Below are 24,439 nucleotides of genomic sequence, written 5' to 3'. Positions count from 1 at the left end.
CTGAAGTCATAGTGTTTTAAATAATATTTAACAAAACTAAACTTGGATTCAGAGAACTGAGTTCAATTCCCAGCATAGCCACAGATTTCCTGAATGACCGGGGAAAGCCATGCATCATTAGATTTTTAAGATGTATTTAAAGTACCTAATGCCTATATAATTGTGCCTTGCACTCCTAACACTGTATTGCATCATAGAGAAAATCATGGAAATAATAAGAAGCAGTCTTAACAATAGATGCATCTTTTATTCACAGATAAAAGCTGAAGCAAGCTGTTATACACATTTGTACAAAGGATTTGAAAAAACCCATAAAAAGCAAAATGATCAGAAAATATGATTCATTATGAAATGTGATATTACATACACTATTAAACCTTTTCAAAAGTATTCGCTTGGCAACAAATTTATCAATACTTTCCACGCTTAGGTGGTCTCCTTCAAAAAAGCACAAATCTCATGCAGCATGTATAAACTTGATCCTGAGGGTTTGCCTTCCTTAGAAAAACTGTAAAAAGATATACTATTTGTCTTAAAAGTTCATAATGCAAAAACCTTTATTTATAGTCAAAACTATATAAAAATATGGACCTAACTTAAAATTTACAAAAACTTTCTTTTTTTTTTTTGCTTGTTTGTTTTATGGTTTTGGTAATAAACATAATTTTCAGTTCCTGTAGTCAGAGAAAAACAAACCACAATGCCCTTCTAGACTTCCTCGAGTTCGGTTAACAACAAAAAGATCGGATCCATGAAAACAGGGGTTAGTAACCAAGGAAGTAGTTAAGCAGTTTTATATATATATTTATATATAAATGGAACACAAACATTTATTTTGACCTGAAAAAGGAATAATACAAAAACAGAACATAAAACAATCATCTTGAAATTCCATAATACACTTCTTCAATAGATAAATGTTCATAAAAATATCTTGAATCCTAACCAAGAAAACAATTATAATACAATTTTAGTTTTGCTACATAAAACAGCTTTTCTATTAAACAAGAAGGCAAGTTCAGGTATGAAAACATAATTTACTTATTGCTTGTGCTACAATGTTGGTTTTTTTACATATAGTCATAAATACACTATACAGTATAAAATATTTCATAGGAATACATTTTGTGGTCTGCTTAGGTTTGCTGGCTTTAATTCTAGCACCAAATACAAAAATGAAAATCAAATGAATTTTAAAGGCACTTTCACTGTTTTCTGTTTGTTTTATAAAGTCTTGGTTTATACTAGATTTTTCTGCTTTTCTCCGTTAGAAACAATGTTTATTATTTCTATTTTTATCTTTGTACAGTTCAGGTCACGTAGAGGCACCATAATGATTTATAAACATTCCAATTCCTCATCTGTATCAGTCTCTACAACATTCATTGTGACTTTAAGTCTTCACATGTCCACTTTCACTTCCTAATCCTTTTTCTTCTTCGTGTTGGACAGTTTGGCTCCACTTCCTAAAGTCCCTTGAAAAACCGCCTTCAAACTTCCACTTCTCGAACTCCATCTTGCACATCGGATATCATTCCAATATCAAAACAGGTCACTATCATGACATGTGACTTGCACAGATTAACACACTGCTCTAGTTCCTCTGTCACTTGTTCCAGTGCCTCCAGATACTCCTGAGACTCCTTATCAAGGTGAGGGTCCACCTCAACTGTTAGCGAAAAACCAAAATGTTTATATGAGAAACTGTCTACAATAAAAAATTATTTCAGATGCAGAATTTAACACCTTCAGTCAGCAGTAATTGGTGTTATCACGTAAGAAACAAAGTCCTAGGGTAAAATCCTGTCCTCATTCAGCTCAAGTGAGTTTTGCCATTAGCTTCACTTGAGTCAGAATTCCAGCCCTAGGCTCCAATCTAGCGAAGAATGTAAGCATATATTTAAGTGCTTTGCTGGAATAAGGCTCTGATTTCAACATCTTAGTTTCCCATCTGCAAAATGAGGTTAATAATACTTATTCCCTGGTATAAAATACCTCTATGGCTATAAAGCACTATATAAAATACTTATTATTAATTATTATTATTATTATTATTATTATTATTTCAGTCTTCGTATAGTTTTGCCTCTCTTTTGATTGGACTGCTTTGCTAGTTTCTGAATTCTACTTACAGTACCCCAGTATTGCAAAGCAATCCCATACTATACCAAACTTCATTGCTGTGCAAAGTTCTTTAAGGCCCCAATTCAGCTAGCAAATTAAGCACATGCTTAAAGTTAAATAAGTTAAAGTTACTCATTACTTAAAGTTAAGCATGTGCAAAAGTTCCTTGCTGAATCTGGACTTCACAGTGACTTTGGCGAAATACTTACACTCTTCTTTCCACTTATTTGGATCCATCATCAATCTGCACTTTGTCTCTTCCAACTCTTCCTTCAGACATTCATGTTTTGCCTTCACTTCTCTAATCTGCTGATGGCGCCTTTCTAAAATCTTCAGCTTGGTATTGAAATACATCAGACCCTTTAAAGGCACAGAAAGAGCACTTCATGAATCTGTCTAGCCTGTCCTTTGTCAGCACCACCCAAATCCTACCCACCTCATTACATTGTAACATTTAACAGGGTTTTTTTTCCCCTGTACTTGAAGTATGCATGAATGGATTCTAATCTACAGAAACAGCATGCCGCAATCAGTTAAGCATTTATTGCACTTTTCTAAATTAACATACATCTCTAATATATTCTGAAATTGCTACTGTTTGTAGAGAAATTATTTTCTCCACTAGTGCAAATAATAAACACAGTCTAATCATGTTAAATGAAACTGAACTCTTTAAGAACATTAAGACATAGGAATTTGTAGTTACATAAAAGCATTCTTACCTTTTCAACATCCTGGAAAGGCTATTTTGGAAAAAATGGGGGAAAAAAAGGCATCAGTAGAATACAGAACTCTGGTCTCCAAAATAGAATTAACTGAATTGTTTTCCAATTACAAGTAAATTAAACTTTCAATATCCCTGATTTAATAGAATTCTAACCAGGATACTTTATGTCATTTACATAAAGAGTTAACGACCCTGTAGTAGAGAGAGGCTGTAAAGTTTCATCAGGCAGGCTAAGATTATAAAGTCTTCTCATAATGTATTCATTGGTATTCTCCGTTCATGCCATCAGTCATGTTGAACACAATTAATTGTAGACAGTAATTATTTTCAATTTCTACGTTAAGGGCACCCCAACATATGAATTGTAAAATTAATAATTATAGTGCTTTAATTGCAATCAATTTCCTGAATGCCAAACTAACATCCAAGCAGTGATTCTGCCTGTATATTGTAATTTAAGTTGTCTGTAGTTCTTGTAAAATATGTACTGACCTCAGTTTCCTCTTGTCTGTGTCGCTGTAATCGTTCCACATCATCAATCTCATAAACTTTAATTTCAAATGGCTCTTTTAAAGTGCCTGGCAAAGGTGGTAGATCAACCCACTGGCCAGTGACACTGGGCTTTCTTCCTAGGGATGTAGCATCAGGCAATGGAGCAGGAATCAGTCTACGACGCTGGAGACCTTAAATAATTTTTTTTAAAGTATTTGCATCACATGGGACATTATGCATCCAAAACCTAGGAGTACTAGTGTATTGCAAAATATGACAACACGAAGAAAATATATAGGTTTTCAGGATACTTTGGGGGAAAATGCTTTTTTTTAATCCTTTTCTTTTAATAATGTAAGGCAGTTAGGCCAGATCTTTGAAGTTATTAGGGACCTAACTGCAATCTGAAATCAATGGGAGTTAGGCATCTAAATAGCTTTAAGGATCTGGGCCTTACTGTTTTGACGGGCTTTGGCATGGTTCTTGTTTGTTTAGTGGTGGTAAACAGCAGTAGTAGTTCTCCCAAGGGCCATCTAAGCATCAGTTCCTTATGCCAGCCTTCCTAAATTTTGTTTGCCCACTTTCATGAATGAGTACATTTCTTTTTTGTGAGCAAGTATGATCTCATTCATTTTTTCACTCTGGCAAAAGTAGTCAACTAGGTAATGTGACGAGGCTGATAACGTTTGATGATTCTGACAGGCTATTTGTTCTATGCCTAAATTAATTCTAAGCAAGATTTGTTCAGATGAGGTTCTCCATTTCATTCTACAGAACCACCCTCACTCTACCCCATTGCATAACCAACCCCCCTTTTTTTTCTACCATAACAACAGCCTGTTGGCCAACTGGACTGGCACATGGCCTCCTCTAAACTCAGCATCCAAGCTGCAAGACGATGTGGGATTATGGGAGTTGAAGGCTTCTGGCATTTAGGGCAGCAACTAGCTATGCTACAACCGTAATTCTCCTCTTTCATGTCCAAGCACATCACTTCCACAATGCAACAGAGCTGCAAAGGCCAGGGAACCAGGCAATTCACTTGCCACTTAACAAGGGTCTCCCAGATTTAAGAACAACAATGTTACCAAGTAAGAAGATATATATATGCATACAGATAAGTTGGAAGTTGCCATACAAACTGTGAGAGGCTAATTAGTTAAGATGAGCTATTATCAGCAGGAGAAAAAAAAACTTTTGTAGTGATAATCAAGATGGCCCATTTAGACAGTTGACAAGAAGGTGTGAGGATACTTAACTTAGGGAATCTAAGATTCCCTCCCAGTCTAAGATTCCCTAAATTAAGAATCCTCCCACCTTCTTGTCAACTGTCTAAATGGACCATCTTGATTATCACTAAAAAAGTTTTTTTCTCCTGCTGATAATAGCTCATCTTAACTAATTAGCCTCTCACAGTTTGTATGGCAACTTCCAACTTATCTGTGTGTGTATATATATCTATACCTATAGATATATATCTTCTTACTATATGTTCCATTCTATGCATCCGATAAAGTGGGCTGTAGCCCATGAAAGCTTATGATCTAATAAATCTGTTAGTCTATAAGGTGCCACAAGTCTTCCTGTTCTTTTTACTGTTACCAAGATGCATCAGGGCAAAAGTTTCACAAGGCAGAGACTGTCTTGTACACATAAAAAAATGGGCAGCTAGGCATGTGCAGGTATTTTCCCATACAAAGCTGAGTGCATTGATGCAGACATTTTTTTCAGTCATATGTCACCCTCTACTTTTTGAAAGACTAGTTCTTAGTGATGCATCTGTCATTAACCAACAAGTGTACAGGCTGTGTTCAGGCAAAACCGAAGCCAGTGGCATTGATCCCGAGATCACCGGAGCCAATGACACCAAAAACAAGTTGAAGTGTAAGAGTGATATTACGGCTTGTGCTCTTTGTCGCTTTGTGATGGGGAGTGTGAGCAGCTTCATGCTTGCTGACTCAGAGCTCAGTGGGAGAAATGTACATTACCCTCTAGTGACTCCCTTTTAATGGCTGTTCAGAGGAACACTGCACTCCTTGAAAGGAGTTGCTTCCAAAATTTTCCCATCACAGGACGGAATCTTTGAAGGAGAAGTGAAGTAAAATTATCCTCAGTGTCTGGAGTCTCATGGGAGAAAACCAGAGGCATGGCATCTTATAATTATTGCCTCTCTTCTTGAGACCACAGCTGAGTGCATCAGGAGGGCAACACTGCACTGCTGCTTAGAAGAGTATGACTGAGGCCATCTCCAAACCTGGGTCTCCTACATGGGAGTCAAGTGCCATGAGATCAGGTCAGTTACTTTATAAACTTTACGAATGGTCAATAACAGAGGTAAAAGCTCACCAGGCCTCATTGAAAGTGAGATATTTGCTGTATGTGCTTAAGGAGTTACCTGGTATAAATATTCTTAATAAACGAATCCTTGCAAATAAGGGACCTCCAGGCAGATGGGCCACATCAATTTAGTCTATTTTGGGTATGTAATCAACAGGGTATCCTTTCCACAACCTCAAGTTATTCAGTCTGACTGTGTCACAACTACAGGCCTGATCCTCCCCATGAGCTACAACCCCAATCCTGCAACTGCCTTCCGGTAGCTGGAACCCCTCTGAAGTCAATAAACAGATGCAGTCAATCGCATACAAGCAGATGAACTTCATGGTACCTACTGGTCCCAACGTGAAGTCATTAGAGCTCCATGTGGACATAGGGGGCTACTTACATGGAAGGGGTTGAAGGATTAAGGACTATGCTTTCATTGGCTTTGATGGGAGTAGGATCAGTTCCCAGGATGAGTTTCTCTAGCACTGCTTTCCTAAGAGCTAAAATCCAGCAGAAGCAAGTCTCAAATCCACTTTGACAGGTTAGTATTAAGTTACTCTGGGAACATGGCTAACATTTCCTATTGAATACTTAGGCCAATAATGGGTCTATCAAACCTTTCTTGTTTGTCCAATATTGAATAAAACTCCTATGAAGTCTCACTTCTTCATGTATAAAATATAGTAGTGGGTCAGAGTATGGAACATTCAAAAAGTAAGGTATAAATTACCAACGAAGACAATTTCAGCTGAAAAAGAAATAATTTGTCATTTTGAAAGACCTTCTAAGCATTTCCTGGGGCAAAAACAAATACAAATCCATTAGTGAGTAATGCCTTCTCAATACGTGTGCAACTTTACACAGCTGTTAATACTGATTTGTAGGAGAGGTTCATGTGCTATGAAAAAAGAACTGCTGCAAGTGTTGCACAAGGTCTCTGAACTGATTTATTGCCTATCAAAGCAATTCAGTTGCTTTGACCAGAAAGCACAACAACATATACATCAGTTTAACTCATTTAGTTGTGCTGGCCCAAGTGAGTATCATGTGCACCTACAGAGACTACAATAATTAAACCTTTCCAATTGAAGTGTCAGATTCAGCAAGCCCACGCTCAGGGGAGTAGTTCTTACCCTACTCACACACATGGTGCTACTAGAAGTTAAAGGTTGCAGGAGCAGCCTTTCAGTCAGGAGCTATCATTGCATGAATTGCAGTGAATCCCCAATAATGAACATGGTATTTCTGGCTGGAATAGTAAAAACTATTTCCAAAACTTGGACATTAGAACCCTGATTCTGAAGCCGTTACTCTCATTCAGTAGCACTTACCCACACAAGCAGAATCAATGAAACCAACAAGTAAATGCCATTGAAGGTCAATAAAGGTGGCAGAATTTAGCCCTTGTTAAACAGCCAATCACTCTGGTTTTGTGGTGGATTTAGAAGAATTAGGACAAACGTAAGTCACACCTCTCTGAACAAAAACAATTACACTACTTAGGATATATCTATACTACCCGCTGGATCGGCGGGCAGCGATTGATCCAGAGGGGTTCGATTTATCGCATCTAGTCTAGATGCGATCAGTCAATCCCCAAGCACTCTCCCATCAACTCCTGTACTCCAGTGCCGCGAGAGTCGACAGGGGAGCGGTAGCAGTCGACCTACCACAGTGAAGACACCACGGTAAGTCAATCTAAGTACGTCGACTTCAGCTGTGTTATTCACGTAGTTGAAGTCGCGTAACTAAAATTGATCCACCCCCCACCCCCCACCCCGCAGTGTAGACCAGGCCTCAGGCTTCTATCTCTTTCAGAATTTAGCTTTAAAACTTGCTTTAAAAACTACAAAGCTTATAATTTTGTAATGAATTAACAGCATTCATCTACAGTTTAGTGCATCTTTTATCCATATGTATATCTTTAACGTGGCTAGGCATCTAAATTCAAACTAAGTGGCCTACCAGTTTACTTAAGAACCACAATAAAAACTCAACATCCTAAAATATGAGGAGAATATCAATTAATTTCTAAGATGGCTGAAAATGCGAGCCTGAGTCATATTAATTTTTTACCTGTCGATCTTTTCTTAGGGGACTTCAAACTCCTCATGCGTCCTGGTGATGACATTCCGCTTTCACTCATTGAGTCATGTGCGGAAGAGGCACTGCCTGTTGCTTCACTATCACGAATCATGCTTTCGTAGCCACTGCTGCCACCACTGTGGTAAAAAAGAGCTGTCCTTCCCATTGCTGGTGGCAGTTCTCCACTTAAAACACTGCTATTATCACTGCCGTGCCCACTGCTGTACCGCTGAGGCCTCCGGGGCGCAGTTATCTTGCTGTAAGGAGATGGCAACACTGGAATTTGTGATTTTTCATCGCTGAGATTAATACCACTGTCATTCCCGCTATCAGAGTCTGTGGAGCCTCTGAAATGCCCCATTTTGACAGAACTGCCAGATACCAGTTCATTAACCCGACTGTTGGCTGCCCTAATTGCTTGCTTTGTCCCCATAATAGTTCCTCTGCCAGGTTTGTTGTTGATGCCCTGCATAGATCGAGGGATTGTTTTCCCACTTGGAGGAATACTAGAGCTTTTTCCAATAGACTGAGTCAGTGATTTTACAGAGGAGCTAAGCGACTTTGACCCATTGGTAGAAAGGCTGCGGTTTTTGTTTCCACTTGCTTGAGCCTTCTGGTTAGTGGTACTTTTTCCCTGGCTGTTTTTACAGGGTAAAGGTGCAGTATGTGATGGTGGTGAAGTCACAGTAGAAGCTACAGGGGGAACTCCCAGCCGTGGGACCGATCGTCCCATTCTACTGTTGTTGATGCTAGCGTTGCCATTTTCCCTAGTTGTGTTTGTTTTGGATCCAACCGATGTCAGACTATCACACCTTTCCAGAGACACGTGACTCTCATATCGATGAACAGCTTCATTTTTAGATGCCTTAGTCTTTAAACTTGAAGTCATTTTAGGCAAAGAATGGTCCCCCTTGAGGCTTGTTTTACTGCTGGTACTTTCACTAACCCAAGATCCAGCTTTTGATCGCAATTCTGCCTCTTCCTCAGCTTTTGCTGTTACAACTCTAGGACAGTCTAGGCCTGCAGCTTTGCCTCCACTATTTGTGACCACCACATTTTTCTGCTCTAGGCTTGATTTACGTACAGGAGGTGTTGGAGGTATGGTCCCATTTGGCCTAGGTAGCAAGCTTGACTTTTGTGGCAGAGTCTTCTTTCCCAGGGATGTTTTCAGGCTGCCAACAGCAAAGGAAGCTTCAGAACTTCCCCTACTCACACCTTCTGATGGAGCACTATTACTGTGTGCTACTGGCATCACACCCAGCGTGGTAGCTCCTCTCTTAAGCTGTGGCATTTTCATTGCTGCTTCAGATTTTTTAGTGGCTTCATTGGAAGATTTGCAAGCCATTTCACAACCATCTACAACCCTCTGAGAGCATGCAAGCATAGTCTGCGACTTAGTTGGCTTGGTTGCACTGCTGAAGTATTGGGCAGCTTTTGTTGGCTGCTTATCAGTACCAAATGTGTGAGATTTTGGAGACAGCCGAGATTCTGCAGCTTTTGCTTCCAAGTGACTATCCATGCGCACCAGCCACGGATCTTCAAAAATACTGTGTGGATTCTGCTGTTCCCTGTAGCTTACAGTGACATTATTGTGAGTCGGAGATGAGGTAGTTTTTGTTTTCCTAGGAAGACTAGAATGTATTGTTTCTATCATCGGTGTACCTCGAGAGTTGCTAGATTTAACTTTTATAGGCTGATCAGCTACACAAAAAGCACTTTTCATCTGAGATGCTTTGGTTAATTCAGAGGTTTGGGGGCTTTTGTTGATGCCTGAAGACATTTTGCTAGAACTTATACTCTCAGTTTCCAGCTCTGAGAAACAAAATCCACTGTCATTCAGGGAGCTTTTCAATGGGGTGGCTACATTGGGCAAATCCAAATTAAAAGGTTCCTTGGTCTTATTACAGCTGTAAGATGACTGGGCAACAAAACTGTCACTGGACTGGGCTCCATCACTTTCAATTGTACAAATGCTAACTTCACTAAGCCAAGAACTGATGGAGGAACGTCTGCTGCTGGAAAACGGATCCTCAGCAAAGGGCAAAACAATATCAATATTTACACCAGTAGAGCTTGCCTGTGAGGTATAAGCATCAAACTCATCATTTATACTGCTAATAATACTAACCGGCCTAGAACCTGATGCAAGAGCCTGAAGGGAGCAGTCGCTGTTAAAGCTAATGATACTGGAAGGCCTTCCATTATCTAAAATTCCACTGATGGATAGTTCCTCTACCACTGTAAAAACAAGCTCGTCCTCTCCATTCAGCTCCACAGGCTGCTGCAAAGTCACTGTGGTGGTCAGTATATCCCGGTCAAAACATTTACCTTTGAATGCTGAGTGGAAACTATGTACCTCGATAGCGCCAGATTGATTCTGGGTGTTACTGCCAACTAGAAATGTGCTTCCTACCAAGTTGTGCTCAGGTTTGCTAGCCATTTGCTTACTCATTCCCACAGGAGGAGTCCGGATTGCACTGCTATTGTCCAACTCTGAACATGCTTCTTTGGACTTGAGGGTCTGATCTCTCTGTTGTGGAGGTGGGGGTGCAGGGCTTGGTAAAGGTCTCTTCACATATGAGGACTTTTCTTTCACTACAGGTTCAGCTGTGGCCTTACTCTGCTCTCGACTCCTAGTAGGGTTATATTTCGATGATTTCAGCGAATCTGTGATTGTGTCTCTCTCTTTCTCGCCATCCGAGGCTGAGCCCAGTTTTTTGCCTTCAGCTTTGGTTTGCAGTTTGGAATGTTCCGCTTTGACATGAGGGGCATTCTTTTCATGACAGCTGCCACCCCTTTGCACAGCAGCCTGGAAATAAAGATTATGTCCTTTTTTTGGAGACACTGTTTCCTGTGGAACAGATTTTTTATACGCTCCAGATGGAGAAGATGGTTTTTCATTTATCAGTTTAGACTGCACATTTTCTGTCACTGTCACAGGACTACAATTTGATGCAACAGGTGTTTCTCCACAAGCAAACTTTATAGGTTCCTCACTTCCATCAATGAATTCTAACCTTTCTTGCAATTCAGCAAAAGTGTTGCACTTAAAATGGTCCTTGTCAGAACTTCTAGCAATAGCAAAGTTGTCCTTGCTTCTCTTTTTGTTAAGGGAAGGAATTATGGGAACAAACTCTGGAGGCCCTTCATTATCTGTTAGTTCCCTGTCAGACAAAGCTGCACCATTTGGACCAACATAGATGACAGTGTCACAAGATTGTTCACTGCTGGAGGAATAATCAGGATCACTAGAAATACTCGGTACAGGAAGATCAGGGTCAAGTGCTACAGTTCTTGGGTGAAAGGGTCTCAAGTGAGGTGGTCTTCGTACATGGCCTTCTTCACATGAACTTTCTCCTCCAGATGAGCTGGATGCATACTATTAATTATAAAAAAAGAAAATATTTATTAATATTAAATGTATTTATAGTAAGAGAGGAAATCTTGGGGTCATTATGTACTCTGCTTTGCTTTCACCATCAACCGCAATTGTGTCTAGTGCAAAACCTTTACAATATGAAGTTAAATAACAAAACTTATCTATATACATTTTAAACACGATACAATTATTATATTAATAGGTTTACCACAGATAAGTTTCATAACATCAAAATATTATGTTGTCTTTCAATCTTAGCATCTTACATTCTTTCCTTATTGTTTTAAGTTTAAAACAAATTGAACCTTTAGCAGTAGCCCCACATAATATCAAAGGAATTTTTGCAAATATCCCACATAAAATCAAAGGAATATCTATGTGCGTGTGTGTGTATATGTATGTGAATATGTGTTTGCATAAAATTAAAACACAAATGTTTCAGGACTAATAATCAAGTGGAATAACAACAGCTTAGAGCCAACACGTTTGTCAATTTCTCTACCAAGCTTTGATGCATTTTGTATTAGTCCTCATTATTTAGAAGTCCCACATTCCCCCACCAAGGGGTTCAGAGAATAAATTTTCAATTAAATTAATTGCAGTTTGCTTGTACACCAACCTTGGATTTCTTCTTTCTCATTCGGTGGATTCGTGATGCAAGCTGAATTGTCATGAGAGTTTCTGCATAATTTGCTGGGGAGTCAGAAATATGAGCAATCATGGTTGTTCTACAGTTGATGTTCCCAAATGATTCTCTCAGCAACATAGTCAACTTGTTGTCCCTATGTAATAAATAATAATACTTAGATGGTTTAAAAGAATTCTAGTTCCTTTTGCAGACTTTTCTAAAATACCAAGTATTATGGTTTCATTTTTATAGTGTACATGTATGTATGGTATAGGTAGATCTGAAATATACATGATCTGTACATATTTAATACATGTCTAAGCATATATACACAGAGATACCAAATTTATTCCTCTACCTGCATATTTTTAGATGCGTAAATTCTTTGTTAATTTGGGCAAATCCAAGAACTATTTACTTTACTGGAGTTCATCATGATACTTAGTATTACCCAAACAGCTTACAAGTACTATCTTTTTATCTCATTAGAGCTAATCTCTGGTACTTTGAATGCATCATCACCATGTTACCTAACCTACATGACCTACAGATGAACAGTTCATGTAACAAGAAATAAAATAACTTTATATTACTGAACAGACACAGTCAAGAATACCCTAACAAATACATTATTAGGCATCAAAGATATGTTTAAGCCCTGCCCCACCTGATTTTTTTCTGCCATTTTAAAAGAGACCATGACCTGGGCATTCTGACCCAGAGCATGATGCAAAGAAATCTTCCTGTCCTCCTAGTCTTCACAGAGGAGGGAGCCCATACACCAGTTCCACACCTTGAAGCATGGAGAAGAAAGAATTCCACAAAGCTTCCCCTTAGTAAGTGACAATACAGCCATCCATTGGACGTTGTACTGCTTGATGCAGCAGTGCACTGAAAGTTCCACTATTCCAGCGGAGAAAAGAGATGCCTTAAATGCCCACCTATTTGAAAAGTCTGATTACTCAAACACTCATACATGTTTTATAGCCCGATCTATGGCTATGGATGTCGCTATAAGCTCACATATACCATAACGTGCACATCTTTTTGGGTGGATGCAGCTATATCACAATGCTCATGCACTGAAGTAATTATGACATTTGCTATAGTTCTTCTGTGTGGCTTAGGTGCAGATTTAGGGCCAGATCCTGGCTTCCATTCTGCCCACTCTGCTCTGGCAGCACAAATCCGGTGGGAAATTAGTTTAACCGGCTGTCCGAGGATTTCCCTGGGGGAATCACCAGATGGTACATGGCAAACATGGTCTTCAGCCATAGCCAGTGCAGCTGAGGAGTCATTATGCTCTGGAATGCCACAGATGCCAGAAAAGCTACTTGGGGCTGTATGCAACTGGCACAACTTAGAATACTCCTGAGGCTGCTATAAGTTGCTCCTCAGAATTGGCCCAGCACCCAGTGGCCTGTGTCAGGAAGTCATATTTACGTCTTTGCTCACTGAGCTGGGCTTGGTGGCAAAGGGCTTGGTCCTGAGGATCTGGCCATTCACTATTCTAGTCCGTTCACTCAGCTGGCAACCGGCCTAAGGAAAACACCTGCTTTCACCTAATACAAAATGAAAGAGCACCTGCTTAATATTCTGCACTGGATAAATATGTGAAATGACATGACAAATAAATGAGACACTAACTTACAACTCATCATAGCAAGCAGCAATTAAACTCTGATACGAAAGACCAAATTCTACCAGTGATGTCTGTGGCAGGGATGTCCTCTTTAGACTGAGTCTCCTGCAGATGTGAATGTATTCCCTCACCATGACAGTACCGCCAGGCACACTCTATAAAGCACACATCGATGCTCACTTTGGTCAAGTTACCATTCCCTTTTCCACACAGGAACAGAATATGGTCCTAAATTTATTTAAATGCACAGGTTTTTTTGGAAACATACATATGTGCAACCTGCTGAACGGGGCATATTATTTATAGCGCTACTGATACGATCCTCACCATTCTGTTACATGTACAGTAAAGCTGATTGATGTTTCTTGAAATTTCAACAAGACTTCTAAATTTGAAAAAAAAAAACCAGGAAAATAAAATGTCCCCTGGTTTTCAACAAGCTGGCCAAAATTTTTCAAAGTTTCAACATTTCACAAAAAAAGAAAAACATTTCTGCAATTTTTTCAAAGTGGGCACGCACCCTTCATCGAACATAGGTATATGCCACAATGCATATGATTTTTCAGGCCACTGTGCATACCAACACCACATTATGGGACTCTAAAATCATAGAATCATAGAATATCAGGGTTGGAAGATCTCAGGAGGTCATCTAGTCCAACCCCCTGCACAAAGCAGGACCTAATCCCCAACTAAATCATCCCAGTAAGGGTTTATCATATACTACATGAACATAAATGTCATAAAAAGAAGAGGAGTACTTGTGGCACCTTAGATACTAACAAATTTATTAGAGCATAAGCTTTCGTGAGCTACAGCTCACTTCATCGGATGCATCCGATGAAGTGAGCTGTAGCTCACGAAAGTTTATGCTCTAATAAATTTGTTAATCTCTAAGGTGCCACAAGTACTCCGCTTCTTTTTGCGAATACAGACTAACATGGCTGCTACTCTGAAACCTGTCATAAATGTCATAAAAACTGTACTGGAGGCCAGATATGTTGTCATATATGTGACTGGCAAAACTTCCATTGACATAGTGCAATAGATTAGCAGGCCCTTGATATAATTTTTTTGCAAGATAAAATTAGCTATATTTAAGGCAATGTACACAGTAATTTACTTACTTGTATGGTACATGTTTAGTACCATTAATTAAGGCCAAAATTACATTGCCCAGGGCAGACAGAGACAGGCACAGGGAACCTCCCCCATCTCGGCTCTTGCTCAGCACTTTTTCACAGCTTCCTAGATCAATCAGATGCAAACGGCTCCGTCCTCCGGACACTAAAACAAAACAACGTTTATACACACATTCACCTGAGCAAAAGGACTCACACCAGATTATCTATGCAGAATTTATTCAAATGACAGAAATAATTAATGCAGTGTGGGGTAATGCCTGAATTAAATATTAATGGGGGTACATATGAATTGAACAAAGAAGATATTAGCCACATCTACCACAGTTTGTGTCCATTCTCAACTGCTTGGGGGGCTTGGTGGGGTTCTTTTTTAGTATACTGCATATTATTTTTAATCTAAATGTAAAAATATTAATTTCAAACTAAATAAATACATCGAATTTGGAGTGACTGATCTTACTTCCTCCTTTGCCACTCTTCTCCATGCGATACTGATAAATGTGAAGAGTGAAGAGCATGTGTGAATTCCTCCTGTCTTCTTCATCGCACTCGGGTTTACTGGTACTTCTGGCAGCAATTGCAGCATCAAGGAAAAAGGCAGCTTTCTCTGCTGTCGGGGCCCTAAGCTCACTTTGGTTTTGAAGCTTGAATATAAACAAGAAAATGACTAATTAAGCCAGGGGGGAATGTTTTTTGCTGATCATACTAAATCTCTAGGGTGATAAGAGAAACAAATATGTACACCATGGGAGTGGGGATTATATATTAAAGACAATAAAAAATTTTACCATCTTAAAAATTGTCATCATCATTGTCAGATAAAAGGAAATAAAAAACAGAGGAAAGTCAGGCTCAAAAGCCTATGTTGCGATAGCCATTATACCTGGGTTCCACATATCGGATCCTCTCTCAAATAAACCCCTGGAGACTGACCATCCTGAAGGCTGCCAGTGGCTACTTCAGCTAACAAATCCTTAAGGTTTTCATCTTTGCCACTGATCTCCACAGCAGATACTCTAATAGAGAAACGAGTCCCAGTTTTTTCTTTGCGTTCATTGATTAACTTGAAGAGCCAAGAAATTGCACAGGGGATAATACCAAGGCTTTGTGTGGAGTTATCTTTGCCGATCATGGTATAAGATTTACCTGGAAAGGAAAGAAAAATATAAAAAAAACCTTATCTTTCAAGAATAAAACAGTTTCTTCTTATGCAGCTGCCAATTTACATTATATGCCATGTGCTGTACAGATAGCTCGGGATAACAAATGCAAAAATGATTTGTATGTATTTAATTATTAATCAGTTAGTATTTATTCAATTAATTTTGCCAATTTTGTAACTCAGACCCAAAGCAAATTAATTTTTAAAGTATCTCTGATCTTTGATTTTCAACATAACATGCCTCTAAAAGCTTGTTCCTACATAAGCTAATCTGATGTTACATTTTACCTTTTCAAATTAGAATTTAAGATCCCAGTGTAGAAATAAACCATGATAAGTTTGCAAAGCTAATTAAAAAGAAATTCTAATCTATTCGTATACTCCAGATTTATTGTTCCAGAAGCTGACAGTATGTAATTACCAGACTGACATAGTAATTAACTGTAACGAATTTGGGAGCTCACCAAGCTTGACATGACCAAAGCAAAATATGCAACCATCTGCACCATTCACAACAGACTGGATTACTTCTGCTACTGTTCCAGAGCATACCTCAGCCTGAAAGAACAATTGGAGACAAATAAGTTACACAATTCACTCTTTACTTCTCTCCTACATGAAAAGAATGATTCAATATTTCTGAAGCATAACACTTTTGCCCATTTTTATGGCATTATTTCTACTATTTTAGCAACTATGTTCCATTTTAAAAAAATAAAAGCTGCTATAACAGCCTAAAATAGTTTTCAACTCTATTATACCAATTCCCTTGGAATATCGATTCTATGACTAATGTAGCAATTGAACACTATCCAACCAAGCTTGCTGCTGGTATAATAGCTTAGCCAAGGGTTTTCAGTAACAGTAACAGCTTCAGTGCAATGAAGCTAGCCAAAGAGTGCTTGTAGAAATTAAAAAGGCATTCATACAGAGAAAATGCATTGAAGATCCCTCAATAAGAATTTCTAAGTATCTGATTTTCATTTACTATGAAAACAATAATATAATTGGGAATAATATAAAGGGAATTCGCTAAATTCCCTAAGTGTACTAAAAACAATTTATCAGTGTATATAAGGGTTTGAAATATATATACCATGATTTATTAAATATAGCAATTGATGGCATAAACATATAAGGCCATACACCAATAACAATGAGCATAGTTACATGCCAGCAAGCCTGCCTATAGCAATGGTGATGCAGGTGGAAGTTGGCCACTCTGATTCTAGTCACCTTGAAACAGCAGAGAAATGCTACCTCAAAGGCCCTCCAAGAGAGTGTTGAAGAGTCTGGCCCAGGGACCAGAGTGAAATCCTGTCCCAGCTGAAGACAATGGGAGTTTTGCCATTGACTTCAATCAGGCCAAAATTTTACCTCATCTCCTTTTTGTACTACATGTGCAGCACCCAAACCATCAGCAGCTGCTGTGCACAACCACCCACACAGATTATTGCAACTTTCAGTACAAATAGACTATACTGGTCACGAGGGCTGCACTACTGGTGCATTTGCAATTGCCCTGTGCATCTATCTGAGTGCATAGTTACGCCTTTTTCTATGCACTTGCCAGACATTAAGACCGCAATATGCTTATTCACTGCTCCAATACCAGAGATAAAAAGGATGAAAAATGTTTTTTATCCAAAATTTGTCTTGTTCATTCAAGCTGCAAAGTGACATTCTCAACATGAATTATTTGGAGTTTCATAAAATTGAATGTTCTGATAGAGAACTATGTAAAGGTTGGTCTATGTCCAGATTTATTTTAAAAATCCTTTGTTTTAAATCTACTATAAGTTTTTTTCTGCTCCCATTGGGTGGTCTTGACTACAACCTCACCAAAAATATCCCCTTTCCTTCTGTGCACATGTCTGCCTGCTGCCCGTTCAGTTTCAGCTCTACTGCTGTTATCGTGCATAAGCACACACCTGGCAGGGCCTGGAGAAGGGCATGTATGGTCAACAAAACAGTGAAACCGACTATTCAGGAAGTGATGTGAAATGTGAAATGTAAACCTTAAAAAGGAGAGAAAAATAAAAATCTTCCCTGCCCTCTTTCAATTATAGTAATTTTATGGGGTTAGTTGTAACCATTGTCCCGACTCAGCAAAGCACTAAAGTTTAGGCACATGCTTAAATCTGTCCCTAGGTAGCAAAGCACTGAAGTCAATGGTTTTGACTATTCCTATTGATTTAAAAGGGGTTACAACATATTCAGTTAAAAATGTAAATTTCAAGTTGACTGTGACTTTAAGCAGCACTAAAAATACAGGGAAAGTATTCATTCAGCAAATTTATCTCCAGGGATGTAGCTTCACTTCTGGGCTAAACTGAAACAGTGTGAGAGTTTATCTACTGTCCATTAATTACCATGTTTTCCCAGGAATTATACTTACTCATTCAAACAAAATTTCCCAGAAGCAACAAGGAACTCTTATATGAATTTAAATGATGTGCCCACAGGAAGAGTTGTTAAGAGTTAAATGCTTATCTCCAGTACCTGAGAAGCATCCTGAGGGAATACTGCATCAAAGGCAAACATCTTTGGGACAGCAACAGTTCCTCTCCTGTGACCTAAGTTGGATGGTCCACTTGCAGATGGATCATAAAGAGTGATTTGCTTTTTTCGTGGATCTACCTTTAGAAAAGACATGGATTCGGACGTGTCATGTGGTCCTTGAGAAGGACAAATTCTCACCATCACCTTCACCTGCAAGTAGTTACAAGGACAGTGACAGCTTTAGTTCCTACTTACAGCTAATATAAATAATTGTGTAGTATCCCACCCCCCAAACTATTCCTTGCTCCCAAAACTTTGTACATTTTTAACAGTTCTGTGACTCAGAATGACTTCTCCATATACTTACAGCCAGATTTTCAGCACTGGCTTCCACTCTTGTGCCTGCAATGAATTAATTATAAAAGGGTGCACTTTCACTTTACCATTTAGATGTCTGATGTCTTTACAAAGAGATCACGAACAGGATACTGAAAGCTTCTCAGTCATTAGGAAAGCTACATAAAGTCCTGAAATCCCACAACATAACCCTCTCAACAAAAATAAAACTTTTCAATGCTTTTGTGCTCACATCTCTCCTCTACGGCTGTGAGACCTGGACACCATACAAATGGCACATCAAACAGCTAGAGGCCTTCCATATGCGGTCTCTGCGTGCCATTATGGGGATCCGCTGGCAGGACAAAATTACTAACCTGGAGGTTCTCCAAAAGTCAAATGCCATAATCATCAAGGCCATGCTGATAAAAGCCCAACTACACTGGGTTGGACACATCATTAGGATGCCTGAATATCAACTCCTGAGAGAAAAATTCTATGGAGAATTGGCACAAGGACACCGAAATCAAGTGTCTACAAGGAAAAGCACTGCAAGGACAGGAAGCACTACAAGGACAGCATCAAAGACACCACACACTTTGGTGCAATAAAACCAGATTATCTTGAGAAGGCTGAATTAAATAGATCAGCATGGCAACACACAGCACTCAGAGCTTTTCAAGCCTTTGAAAAGGACAGAAATATCGATCATTAGCTGCAAGGGAAAAGCATCATATTACTGCTATAATGACCAAGACGCTCACCAATTACTTTGTCTGCCCAATCCGCTCACGAGCATGCGTGTCATGCTTTGAACTTCAGAGTCATTCCAGAATCCACAAAGAGAGAGAGCATGAAAATGTCATCATTGAACCAACGGACTACACCACCACCCCCCGCCCCACACACACACACATCTGATTTGCAGGCACAATCAACGCTCAATGAAAAATTGTGTCCACAGAAAAGGAGAATGTGGCAAGATCCTTTTGTAAATCAGGACTTTAATGTTCAGACTTTTTGACCTATTGTATTGACAAATCCTTCCTGAACAGCTGTTTGAATAAACCGAGAATGAAACAAGATGTTCTACGAAACAAGTCCTGGGAGTTCTCACTTTCTCTCCTCCTAACTACTGACATATCTTAAGTCCAATTCCTCCAATACAAAAGTGCTGTTGCTGTAACCCACATGGTCAGATGCCTTTCGCAGCTATAACTCATTGCTAGGGTCTTCATTGGAGACCGGAAGCATTATTGTCTTTTACATACTCTTTGCACAGGTACAAATGACTACACAAGATGCAGGACAGCAGGCCCTAGATTTTCAGTGCCCCACTGTCTAGCAGATTCAAACTTAGAGAAGTGACATGCTCCACCAGTGGGACTCTATGTATATTGTGTGACATGTTTAAATTATAAGCAGAATGGTAGAGTTATGTTCTAATCCAAGTACAGGAAAATCCTGCCATGTATGAGATACCACTGCTGGTCAGCGTTTAATTCTACCCTATGGAACAGATCCTGAACTGGTGTAAATTGTCATAATGCTATTGAAGCCAATGGAGCTGGGGCAATTTACACCATCTGAGCATCTGTCCCCAGGTGCCCAGTTGTACAATGGGCGTCAATCCTGAGCCTGCTCCACTTCAAAAGACCCATTGACAGTAAATAAAAACCAAACATTCCTCCTTTTAATTATCCATACATAATCCAGGTGTAACAGTCTGCTAGCAACCATTCCACTATGAATCAAAGAGCCTAAATATCTACCTGATCAACCATCCAAAATACATACCAAGCCAAATATACCACACACTTGTAATCTGCAGATTTGACTCAGATATAACACCAGGACAGCTTTGAATGATGGATGGGAAAAGAAAGTCAAACTTGTGGAACTCTGACTGGGGATATTGCTAATGTTCGACAATTGTTTGTTGACTTTGACCTTAGCTTTGCGTTTCCAGGCTTTCCAACACTAGTTTATTACAGTGTTCTAATAATGTTGTTAACAAATTATGTCTATTTACAACATTAGCATAGGTTCTTTATGTCTTTTTTTTTTTTTTTTTTTTTTTTTAAAGATTTTGGCTCTTTTTATTACATTTGTTCTGTGTAAACAGCAGTTAACCCCAGCCATTTCTCCTTTCATTCAAAGAAAGAACAGCCAAAAAGAAAATGAACTGCCATTCCAAGGTTATTTAAATTGATGCTGAAACAAAACGTAAAGGGCCAGATTATGCCTTTAAGGGTACGTCTACACTACCCGCCGGATTGGCGGGCAGTGATCGATCAAGCAGGGATCGATTTATCGCTTCTAGTCTTGACGCGTTAAATCGACCCCCGAGTGCTCTCCTGTCGACTCCTGTACTCCACCACTGCAAGAGGTGCAGTGGAGTCGATGGGGGAGCGGCAGCAGTCGACTCACTGAGGTAAAGACCCCATGATAAGTCAATCTAAATACGTCGACTTCAGCTACATTATTCACATTGCTGAAGTTGTGTAACTTAGATCGATCCTCCCTCCCCCCGCACTCCAGTGTAGACCAGGGCTAAGACACTCATTTGTGCTGAGGGCAGTGCAGAGCTTCAGTATGGATTGCAGCTCAGAAAGGCACCCAAGCAGTCCAATATGCAGGAGAACTGAGCAGGTTGTGCCATTATTAGGATTGCAGTGCAAGGACAGGAGGGAGGAAGGATAGAGCCTTGTCCCCTATGAGGTGAAGACGGGTAATCAAAGCCCATGGGATTAATGACAGACTTGGTTAGACACATACCTAAGTATCCTGCTGAATTGGGGCCTGTGTCCTTATTAACTGTTGAGGCTAAGGTATTTTGGAGGTTGTTTAGATGCCCTGCAGTTCTATTTTGCATAGCACAATCAGTTCAGAACACTAAATTGCATGTGGCACACCTGTATACTCAAACAGGGGTGTTAATACCCATTTTTGGCATCACAGGAATTATTTTTCAAAAGTTAGCCCTGAAAACTTTCCTCTATTTCTCCAAAGGAATGAAGAGGTTAAAAAAAAAACAAACAAACAAACCCCAACTCACTATTTATAGGCCCTTCAAGTAAACTTTACACAAGGCTTCATGGAGGGGAATATTGCAGCCTACAAACATGTTAACCCTGGTAAGTGGGCTCCTGATCTCAAAGCTTTGCTTTCTTCTCTCTTTGGTACTGATCTGAATATGAAAAGACAGTCCTAGAAAATAAGCGAACCTTAAAATAAATGAAACAGCTGCTTCAAAAGGGAAAGTGCATTACAGGTGACAGCTTCAAGGCTGATTCCCCGTAAAAGCTGCATGAAGCTAGCTTTGTGTGCTAGAGTGCTTCCCTCAACCTTGACATATCACCAGGATGTTCAGTAAATAACCTTCTTGATGAAAAAAAAAAAAAAACCAAAACCACCACACTTCAAAATTACTTGATTAAAATGAACTTTAAAATGTATGCTGTTTTCAAAATGCATCTATAAACTGTATTTTCCTTTCTCTCTTAGACCTATTATTATCGCAGGAGGGGCCAGTATAAAAGGAAAATTGGTTTGCTCATGACCTCAGCAGCAAGTTACCTCCAGTAGCAGCATGCTAGTCCCTAAGCAAACCGGGTTTCACCCTCAGAAAGCTACATGCATCAAGTCAGCCTTTCAAGTCCATCTCTCTGGAGCCAGAGGATACTGAAATCTCTCAGCATAATGGATCAGATTCTACATCTATCTGGTCTCCGGGGTTATGTTCATTTTTAAAGTGAAAGTAAGCTTTCAAGAGAAATGGAGGAGGAAGGTGCCTTCTTTTTTAGTGTTTTGTCTGTAACAATTGGTTTTGTGTATGTGCAGAAAACTACTGACTTCAGATTAACCACATTTTCCCATTCCCAGGTACATCTGAATCCAAATGACAGCCAATGTGATTGTTTACTTCAGCTGTGCCTTACTCCAGTTACGCCTTACCCATCACTGTTGAAAGGCCATACACCTGAAAATGTACGGCTAGACTGTGTAACTCTTACTCATATGGGTGGGCCCATTAACTTCACTGGGGAGTAGAAGAGAACTGCTTGTGTAAACACTCGCCAGCATGAGCAAGGACTGCAATAGTAACGGACCAGCCACATGGGAGGAAGGGATTCATGGCTAATCTTGGATGCGGGCATGTGTTTCTGGGAGCATGACAGAACACTTTGTTGCTACATGTATCTTTCTCCATGTCCTCTAGTTTAGAACCCGCCTGTTTGACAAGGTCCATATTCTCAGCTGCAAGGGTTGTGCTATGATACAGATGCAGCTTAAGAAGGAAGAGGAATACGGTATTAGAAACAAAGGAAAATAATGCTATCCTGACTGCCTAGTACAGGAGTCCTCCAGCAACCCCACATTCTACTTCTTTATAGATTGTTCCTCCTGAGATTCCACTCCAGTGTTCTTTGTGCCCATCTTCCTGGAGCTCAGATACTGCAGTGATAAGGGCATGTAGAATAACAGGAGGCACAATGAGAATCAGCACAATGTTACATGGTTTCATATAACATCTGAGGCCCAGATTCAAGAGACTGAAGGTCAGGAGCAGGTTTATGTCAACTCACCTAGAGACCTGTGAGGTTCACAATTACTGGTCTACCAAAAGTACAATTCTTTATTGTGTAGGAATACGAGTTTATGACAGGCAAGATCTAGGAGCACTAGAAAGGCAGCATATTCCTTGCTGTAAGGATTAAGTCCATTGAATCTCTCATGTGTGACCCCATCTGACTCTCCTGGGAACAGCATGCTGTGCTCTGGAGAGAGCCACTCCCAGTGGAAAGAGAGTCATCTAGATGTGAGGACATGGGGTGGAGAAGATTAAAGAAAATAACACAGGAAGAAGGAGCTTGGAGGTCACAAAAAACATTGAGCCATAACTAGGAGAGTGGATGATACCCCAACAACCCAAGTTCATTGCCTCAGAGCTAAACAAGACATCATGAGGATATAGCCTGCCCAATCAATTGGAGTGAAGGAGAAACCCACGTTTCAGTACCTGAGGCCATCACCACCCAGAAAAGTAAAGCAAATGCATCTTTCAGCACGAGATACATATTTCAGAATTCATTAATCCCTTAGTCCCATCTTGGTTATGCACACAGATGGCTGAGCAAATGTAGAATTGGAGCAATCATACCTGCAATACAGTCAAATGCATTTATTCACTTACAAAATTAAATATTTTCACAAGAGCAGTGATTTAACGCAACCTTGGTGCAGCAGTGACTTGCATACCAAACAAGTAACAACTGGGTTAATTTAAAAGTAGGTAGGTTAATTTAAAATTAACTAGAGTCAAGTGCACCAGCGTCCATTTCAGGTTCTGGAATTACATCCCAGATGTACACTATAGAGGCTATAATGAGGCAGTTAAGGATATTAACTACCAATGGCACACTGGATGGAGTAGTAAAAATATGAGAGAGTCAGTGAGTCTAGAAGTGGGATAGAGGGAACAAGTAGGAAGGGAAGAAAGTTGGCCTGAAAGAGAAAAGGGAGACAAAAGGAGAGATAACAGCAGACAGAGAAAAAAGCAGAAGAGACAAACACAAGACAAGAAAGACAAGATATATTAGCTCCAGAATACTCATTTCAGGCCTCAGAAAGTGGATTAAACAAGAAGAGAGAGCCAAGCCCCTGAGCAAAGATGAGGACAATAAAAATAATGAAGGGATGCTAATTTATTCCCATAAAAAACTATTTTACACCCCACTCCCTTGCAGTACTCACAATGACCACACAAACAGCACACAAAGGTTGCTGCAGAATTTCAGAGCCAACCCTATAGGAATGCATAGAAAATCTGATTTTGCCAACTTTATATTCCTTTAAAAGAAGCATATGTTGACATTTTCACTCATATAG

The 24,439-nt window shown here is 39.6% G+C and overlaps 1 protein-coding gene across 3 annotated transcripts in view; it reads right to left on the bottom strand.

The window, feature by feature from the left end:
- Positions 1 to 244: 244 nt before the first annotated feature.
- KIF26A (kinesin family member 26A) overlaps positions 245 to 24,439 on the bottom strand; it is a 134,804-nt gene continuing 110,609 nt past the window's right edge. For all 3 annotated transcript variants that reach the window (XM_043516716.1, XM_038407528.2, XM_038407530.2), the window contains 11 exons: positions 18,212 to 18,421; positions 16,174 to 16,267; positions 15,431 to 15,693; positions 15,008 to 15,191; positions 14,530 to 14,689; positions 11,752 to 11,914; positions 7,745 to 11,132; positions 3,344 to 3,534; positions 2,847 to 2,867; positions 2,334 to 2,484; positions 245 to 1,669 (listed from right to left, as the gene is read on the bottom strand). In XM_043516716.1, coding sequence (XP_043372651.1) covers positions 1,491 to 1,669; positions 2,334 to 2,484; positions 2,847 to 2,867; positions 3,344 to 3,534; positions 7,745 to 11,132; positions 11,752 to 11,914; positions 14,530 to 14,689; positions 15,008 to 15,191; positions 15,431 to 15,693; positions 16,174 to 16,267; positions 18,212 to 18,421 — 5,004 coding nt within the window. In that variant the 3' untranslated portion in view covers positions 245 to 1,490. The remainder of the gene's footprint in view (positions 1,670 to 2,333; positions 2,485 to 2,846; positions 2,868 to 3,343; positions 3,535 to 7,744; positions 11,133 to 11,751; positions 11,915 to 14,529; positions 14,690 to 15,007; positions 15,192 to 15,430; positions 15,694 to 16,173; positions 16,268 to 18,211; positions 18,422 to 24,439) is intronic.

This window comes from Dermochelys coriacea, chromosome 6 (assembly GCF_009764565.3).
Source record: "Dermochelys coriacea isolate rDerCor1 chromosome 6, rDerCor1.pri.v4, whole genome shotgun sequence".
NCBI lineage: Eukaryota > Metazoa > Chordata > Testudines > Dermochelyidae > Dermochelys > Dermochelys coriacea.
The sequence above is the reverse complement of the archived record's forward strand: the minus strand, read 5'-3'. Positions and strand labels throughout refer to the sequence as shown.